The 7,880-nt window shown below is 52.8% G+C and overlaps 3 protein-coding genes across 3 annotated transcripts in view; 1 reads left to right on the top strand and 2 right to left on the bottom strand.

Moving 5' to 3' along the window:
• VDBG_07650 (ZnF3) overlaps nucleotides 1–590 on the bottom strand; it is a gene marked incomplete at both ends in the record, with an annotated part of 2,264 nt that extends 1,674 nt beyond the window's left edge. Inside the window, 2 exons of the mRNA XM_003002145.1 lie at nucleotides 70–198; nucleotides 566–590. Coding sequence (XP_003002191.1) covers nucleotides 70–198; nucleotides 566–590 — 154 coding nt within the window. The remainder of the gene's footprint in view (nucleotides 1–69; nucleotides 199–565) is intronic.
• An 848-nt stretch (nucleotides 591–1,438) lies between these two features.
• VDBG_07649 (maltose permease MAL31) lies at nucleotides 1,439–3,311 on the top strand (the record flags this gene model as incomplete). The annotated part of the gene is made up of 5 exons (XM_003002144.1): nucleotides 1,439–1,627; nucleotides 1,685–2,013; nucleotides 2,071–2,122; nucleotides 2,178–2,285; nucleotides 2,334–3,311. The coding sequence occupies 5 exons, from the start codon at nucleotides 1,439–1,441 to the stop codon at nucleotides 3,309–3,311; spliced, it is 1,656 nt and encodes a 551-aa protein (XP_003002190.1).
• A 198-nt stretch (nucleotides 3,312–3,509) lies between these two features.
• VDBG_07648 (predicted protein) lies at nucleotides 3,510–4,664 on the bottom strand (the record flags this gene model as incomplete). The annotated part of the gene is made up of 2 exons (XM_003002143.1): nucleotides 3,510–4,190; nucleotides 4,638–4,664. The coding sequence occupies 2 exons, from the start codon at nucleotides 4,662–4,664 to the stop codon at nucleotides 3,510–3,512; spliced, it is 708 nt and encodes a 235-aa protein (XP_003002189.1).
• Between the last annotated feature and the right edge of the window lie 3,216 nt (nucleotides 4,665–7,880).

Here is a 7,880-nt window from a genome sequence, read left to right as displayed (position 1 = left end):
GGGCTGAACCCATCACCATGTGTGGGACGACGCACTCGTGATCCGCTCGGGTCAGCGCTTGCGACGTACTGGCTGCGTTGTGAGCACGCTGGTCATAGTAGCGCCTCTGGCGGGCCTTGGACACATGGTATGCCTCTCTCCTCGCAGTGCACACATGCGCGCCGGCCATCCTTCGTCTGACATTTGCGCCGACGACTCCTGTGGACCCAGAACATGTTAGTCCAGGTGATCGACATGTGGAGGGTGGACTCGAATGCCTCCAGGCCGTGCTCGGGTGATGAGATGGCGAGGCAAAAGCAACCGGCATCAAGGCCTTGGTGCGAGTTCGGGCGAGTGTCTTACCGGCACGCGGCACAGGCCGAGGGCTTCCGCATTCCGCGCCCAGGGAAGGGACGGTGTCCCAAGTCGTCGGTGGTAGGGGGGGTTAGCACCAGGGGACGGAAGCAGGATTGATGATGAAGTGATCCAGCCCAGCGGGCGTGTTGGTCAGGCACAGACACACAATGATGATGCTGGACGGAAAACTGGTCGTCCATGGACGAGGTGTCCCGCAAACCAGACGCACGCGGTGCCAGGCTCTGGGTGGTCATGGTATGAACCGGGGGCTGAACCCCGACTGGCCCCATCACTTTTCCGATTGCGTTGACATCCCCAGACGAATGGGATCCCTGTCTCCCCGCCTGAAGAAGACGCGAGAGGAACCCCTCAGCGGTTAGGGGCGGGAAACCAGCGGAGAAGTTTTGCGCTGGTCGGGGTCCCACCTCATGGATTATCCTCCTTTGGGACTCGATTTGACTCGCACTGCATATTGGCCGCGGCTCAAGCCGGCTTTCTCTTCATCTGCATATCTCTCGCTCATCGTGCGACACGGAAAATTTTACGGAGAAAACTCTCCAACCAGCACTCGGCTCCGGGCTTCACTGCGGAATTGAGGAACATCGGTAGTTGCACGTGGTGAACGGGTTCTCCTCCACATCGCCCGCATGCCCGCCATCTGGTGCACCGCATCCTTCATCCCCATGGGTTCCCCAAGGCAGGTATGGAAACAGAGCCAAGGAGCTACTCGACAGAGAATGGGTGTCCAGACCCTGAGTCGTGGAGGCCACTCCAGGTCTGAGGCCCAACTGGTTACCCGATTCAGGTCACATCTCCGCACTCCAGTTCCTCGGTTTGACGAAAGGACCCTCCCATCCCTTGTCAGTCGATTGACTTGTTCGATCTGCTAGTGCTGCGATTTCTTGATTCGTCCGTGATGACTTGGGAAGCTGTAATGGGCCATGGCATCCAACTTGGCTTCCCCATCGTGAACAACTATATAATACTCACGCCCACACGTCATTTTACTCACGATGCTTCTGAGTCAGCCGCCCTTTAATCAACCGGTCATCAAGCAACAAGCTCCTACTGGCAGGATACTCTGACAAAAGGTCTCTTCAACATGTCCCAGGAGAAGGATCTCGGCCCCAGCGACGGGCTGGCCGCCGTTCCGACGGTTAGCCATGGCCAGCGCAACGAGACGGATGTTGCCCTCAACAATGAGCGTCAGATGAGCGTTCGCGATACTTTCCGCTTCTGGCCCAAGGCTATCCTGTTCTCTTTCGTCATTTCGCTATCTATCATCATGGAGGTTGGTCTCAGTCTTGCCAGCCCTACAACGTATCCTCGCACTAACGTTATGTTTTAGGGATACGATACCCATCTGATGAGCAGCTTCTACGCCTACCCGACCTTCATGGAACGCTACGGCAACCAGGTTGACGAGAACGGCCCTCTGATCTCGGCCCAGTGGCAGACGATCATTGGCAACGGTGTTCAGGTCGGATCCATCATCGGCCTCATCATCAACGGCTTCATTACTGAGTGGCTCGGGTACCGCAAAACCATGATTATTGCTATGACGGCTATGATCGGCGCCATCTTCATCCCCTTCTTCTCCAACGGTCTCCCCATGTTCCTCGCTGGAGCCCTCATCCAGGGTATCCCGTGGGGTATCTTCCAGACTCTTGCTGTCACGTAAGTATCTCAAATTCGGTCAAAGCAACGACGAAGACCTTGCTGACTTGCTCACAGTTACGCTGCTGATATCTGCCCTACCGCTCTTCGAGCTTACATGACGTCCTGGGTAAGTTTGTGCTTGAGCAATATTTGATTGTTCGAGACTGACACGACTGCAATAGATCAATATCTGCTGGGTTATCGGCCAGTTCATCGCTGTCGGCATCCTGAACGGCTTCATCGACCGTACTGACCAGTGGAGCTACCGTATCCCCTTCGCCATTCAATGGGTAAGCTCGATCCCAAACCATCGAGGCAACAGTACTAACAAGGAATAGATCTGGCCCATTCCCATCATTGTTGGTACCTTCTTCGCTCCTGAGAGCCCTTGGTGGCTTGTCCGCCACAACCGCATGGAGGAGGCCAAGGAGGCTGTTCGCAGGCTTACCAAGCCCGAGAGCGGTGTTCAATTTGACCTCGATGCTCATATGGAGATGATGCGCGTCACCAACCAATTTGAGATGGAGATGAGCACCGGCGCTCACTACTGGGACTGCTTCCGCGGCAGCAACCTTCGCCGTACCGAGATCGCCTGTATCACCTGGATGACCCAATCCTTCTGTGGTGTTCCATTCATGGGCTACGGTGTGCAGTTCATGGTTCAGGCTGGTCTCAACACCAAGCACAGCTACGCCCTCAGCCTTGGCCAGTCCGGCATTGGTCTGTTCGGTTGCATCCTCGCCTGGTTCATCATGACGTGGTTCGGCCGTCGCACCATGTACCTCGGCGGTCTTTCGGCCATGTTCGCCATCCTCATGATCATGGGCTTCCTCGGCATCCCTGCGGAGACCTCCGGTACCTCGTGGGCTGTCGGTGTTCTCGTCATTGTCATGGTCTTTGCCTTCCAGCTTTCCGTCGGCCCTGCCTGCTACACCATCGTCGCCGAGATTCCCTCGACCCGCCTGCGTATCAAGACCGTCGCCCTTGCTCGCGCCTTTTACAACGCTGGTGGCTTCATCACCAACGCTCTCATGCCCCAGATCGTCGGCCGCAAGGCCTGGAACTGGGGTGCCAAGGGCGGCTTCTTCTGGGCCGGTATCACTGCCCTCTTCCTCGTCTGGACCTTCTTCCGCATGCCCGAGGCCAAGGGCCTGACCTACTCCGAGCTCGACCTGCTGTTCGAGCACGGCGTCGGCGCGCGCAAGTTCTCGCAGGAGGCTGCTGATGTCCTGAAGCCCCAGCTCCAGGAGGTTGCGGACCGCTCCGAGAAGGTTGCCGAGGTCGAGCGCGAGGAACGCGAGGTTCGCAGTGCTTAAGCGTACGAGCTGCCTAAAGTGAAATGATTTTAAACCTTCTGCTCCTACCACGCATTGTGTATAGCGATTCAGTGACCTGCTTTCAGGCTCTGCAGCGAGGCGTGTTGCGAACATACTAGCATAATAATCACTCCTCCTGAATATACCCCGAATTTTATCTATTGCTCTAAGCTTGAAAACTGCGGATTCTTCTGCGGTCTAGATTTCTCCCTCCTGCTGGTCTGTGACTTCGCTGGAGTTGCTATAGCTGTCACTGGCCTCCACTTCCAAGCACGAGAACCAGGTAGCTGCTAGCAAGAAGACAAGTGCGAGTGTACTAGAGGCAGCCACGAAAACATACGGCCAGCACCATGAGCTCTGTTTCTGCAGCTGTAGTAGACTGTGCATTGTGGGCCCTATTGCAAGCTTGGGCACGGCTTCGAGGAGGACGTCGATACCGAAACCGACGAGTCGCTTCTGTTCGCGCACAGTATTCCGCTGAGGAATGACAACCCGCTTTTCCTCTGCCTCATGGCTTGCGATGCCAGAGAGAAGACCTGGAGAAGACGATGACTCCGAATTTTGTTCCACAGCGTCTTGGGGCCCTGCCGTGTGACCGTTTGCTCCGTAATTTGGAAAATCTCTTGGTTCGAGAAGTGGCCTGGTATCACCTCCTTGAGGCCCCTCTTCTTCCTCCTGGTCGACAGGTACCAGCCAGGCAGCCAAAACGGATTTCATGAGTGTCAAGGACTGTCGGCCGATCTCTATGAGAGCGTACCCGGCTGTCAATGATATGAATGACGATGTGCCGATGAATAGTGCGGCTCCCGAGATGCCGAGGCAGACATTCATGATTGTCAGGCCTAGGTTATAAAGTAAACTGTTGGCACCCTGTTTTCCCTGGTACATGAACCAGACATTGACATTAGGGATACGATTGTCGTCCCCAAAGAGCCGACGACCTTGGCTTCTCGAGTATGTCTGTCGTGGTCCTGGTGCAATGAGAGCCGATAGGACATGAATCCAAACGCAAAGTTCCCACCTCCTATTGATAGTGGGCAAAGGCAAAGGGTGACAACCAGAATGAATCCGGCCTTGAGGTTCGGTAACCTGGTCCTTATAGTCTGAATTGTGTTGTGAAGGTTTCCGGACGGTCTATCCTCTCTCCAAGTTGACTTGTCCGACGGCAGGTGCCACAAGGCAACACAACCCAGACCCGTCATCATGGCAGAAATGAGCAGCGGTATACGGATGCCGAAGAATTTCACAATGAAAAGAGAAAGGTAGGATGTCAAAAAACGGGACAGCGTTTGGACACCAGAATCAAACTGGAACGCCAGTACATACATCCGAGGGGTGCTTCGAAGGAGTCATGTTGTCAGTGAAAAGCCAATCTTGACAGAAACATGTACACGGAGTGCCAAAGATTACTCACCTTGATGGAGGGAATGTGCTCTCAACAAGCCCAGAAATGAGAGCATATCTGAAAGCTGTGCAGGTGAAAGGCCCACCGCCGAGGAAGAATAACGAGTTTGACAAAATTACCCACGCTTTTAGATTATCTTTGGAGCCGTAATATACCGCACAACAGAGACTTATCGGTGGTAAAGAGTTGCTGAAAGCTGAGAGAAGGGTTACAGATTTGGTGGTATCGAGTCTATGAACCGATTGCGATCAGAATGATGGGCCAAGGGGTGCGGTCTCGGGCCAGATAGGACGTTTTCCACCCTCCAAAAAGGCCTTGAGAACTTACGCAGAGAACTTAGAGGCACTGGCTAACATGAAAAACGCAACTGAAGAGGCCAAACCTGATGCAGCTGTCAACTTGGGAATTTTGTGCAGCTTTATTTGCTAGCGTTCGATGAGGCTGGCCTGGCACGTGCAAAACCAAGTGATGGCTCACCAAAGAAATTTGCAGACCAATTGTTGGCGTTCAAAACCTGGGAGATGATATTTTTGCAGCCCTCTTCCGTCTCGATCTCGTGGCACAAGATCTCACGCCAAGCTGGTTGCGAGTTATCCACAGCCAGTACTGTCGCACAGGTGAAGCAGGCAGTCGCAAGATACATTGGTAGCAGGAGGGCTAACAGAGTCGCAGGCCGATTTGCGACTCTCACAGGTCCAAATTGCTCACTCTGTTCATTCCTTCGAGATACACGGCTGCGTGGCGCATCCTGGGCTATGTCTAGAACCATAGCTCCGTGTGACGTGCTCGGTGAACAGCAGCGCTACACGGATGCTAGTAAATATGGAAACAACAATAAAGGCTTTGTGGTGTGATACACAGATAAGTCGATGCTGAGGCTGCGTTTGATGATTGACGGTGGATGCTTCTTCCAAACACAAAAATGGGCTGCACGTCAGGCCGGTCAGCCAGCCTTGGCGGTTTCGCCCTGTGCAAGAAATCGCACACCAACATTAGGTCCGTTCTGTAGGAAAGCGGCACAGCTTCCTTTGCTGCTGCCTAAGGTGACGTACCGCATCATACAAGACTACCTTGCTTTCACTCAAATACGAGCCAAGATCTGCCTGGTCAATGCTTGCTTTTCCCGTTCTTGAAACAACGATGCAGTGTTTATTCGGCCACAAAAGACCCAAAACATCGCACCCAAAAACCAACATCCCGCGTCCTGGCCGCGGCCCAGAGATCAGGAAATGGCGCAATGACACATATCATATGATCACTTTAGACTATATAGCCATGCGTATTACATGCAGGAGTAGCGCAGCTGATTGTGTGGAGGTGTGGTACCCCAATGACCACAGCCTGCTTTTGCCTTGAACAACAATTGCCTCCATCGCTAAGCTACAAACTGGGCTAGCCAAATACAGTGCTGCACTGCAAGAGATTCGGTGCAGATGAGATAGTGGCTCGATCAACGGCGGTCGTGCATCTTTGTCAGGATTGTAGGGGCCGAACAACAGATTTCAACAAGCAAGCGCAGCTACTCTAATCATGGCGGAAGAAGGCAATTTTAAGGTACCTACCAAAACATCTTAGATCATCTGTAGGAAGCCCATCCCGCCAAAATTTGCCTTAAAAAGCCGAGGCTACCCTCATCCAGCCCGATTTGTAGATCCACGAGTATTTCTGCCAACGCACACGGTCCGCCAACCATTTGCCCACCCTCTCAAATATAAGTTTCATCCTTGGTGCCCAAACCGAAGTCCTTGCTCACCTGTACGCCCAATGCCGGCAGGCCAACGGTATACGGCGAAATTGTCCCCTGCGGCTTCCTGATGGCTTGACGCTGCTTTTCCCCGGCGTCACTGGAGGTTGCGGGCGACTCAGTTGAACAGTTCATAACCTATCGCTGCCAGCCTTTCATCGAGTTGGACGACGGCAAACTAAAGTTCATGCACAGCTCGGTACGTGACTATTGCCTCCAAAGCAGTGAGATTCTCAGCCGGCATGCCCTCGAAACACGAGCTCTCGTCTCTATCACATCTTTTGAATCGCACAGCAAGCTAGCGGAACAGTGCCTTTTGTGTCTACTCGACGCTGGATATGGGTCAGAGGAAAGAATTGGAGGACTGCTGCACCGCAACATGAAGTCTACAACACGCGGGTTGGCATTACAGCTACTGAATATGCAGTGGACGGCTCAACCTCCCTCCAAAGGGGTATCCTTTGAATATGCGCAAAAGAACTGGGCATTTCACCTCACAGCCATCGATGATCCTGAATACGGACTGCTTGAGCTTGCGCAAAATTTCTTGCACGTGTCGAACTTTGCCTACTGGGCCGAATATACACTCTTGGAGAGTAAAAACGACTACAATCACATTCGACGCACGAACTTACAGCTGAAGGCATGGTACCGAGACCTTCCTACATCCAAGCAGAATCAAATCTCGGTCGAGAACTATTTGATATATCCATACACAAAGCTCAGTGAGTTCTTCAAGCGGCGTCAAGGACAAGACAAGCTCTTGCAGTGGCTTGCCTTGTTGCAAAATATCAGGTTTCAAAGAGACATTGGCCAAACTCTGAAAGCCATTCCTCTTCTTGCTCAGGCAGTCGAAGGGCTGGAGAATGACCTCGGCTCTGAAACTCCTCTGACTCTTCGAGTGAGATCCGACAACGCGACTGTGCTGTTGGAGCTTGAAGCTCCAGACAAGGCAAACTTGGAGCTTAGGGCCATCGCTGAGATCCAAGAGAGATTGCTTGGAAAAGACGAACCAACGCTATTCAGGACCCTCAACTCTAGAGGCTCTGCTGAGTTACAGTTGGTTCGTTTCAATCAAAGTGCGAAAACGCAGGAAACCGCTTGTGCAGGTTTTCGGAGACTATTCGGCGCACAAGATCCTCGCTACCTTGGCAGTCGCATTTTATACTCGCTTGCTCTTGTCCAACTGAACCAACTAGATACGGCGCTCGAGATACTGACTGCCGTATTCGATTATCGAAGAAAACAGTATAGTGACAAAGATCTCTTCACCTCAATGGCACAGTTTCCCATGGGAGACATACAGCGTATCCAGGCAAACGAGAGCAAAGTCTCAAGAATTTAAAAGAGGCCCTCAAGATACAACTCTTAGCCACGCGGCTGCTGCCCGACTAAATATACTTAAATTAAATAGTTAAAT

The sequence above is a fragment of the Verticillium alfalfae genome, genomic scaffold, assembly GCF_000150825.1.
Source record: "Verticillium alfalfae VaMs.102 supercont1.10 genomic scaffold, whole genome shotgun sequence".
Classification (NCBI taxonomy): Eukaryota; Fungi; Ascomycota; class Sordariomycetes; order Glomerellales; family Plectosphaerellaceae; genus Verticillium; species Verticillium alfalfae.
Note: the sequence above shows the minus strand (reverse complement) of the source record. Positions and strands in the feature narration are given on the sequence as shown.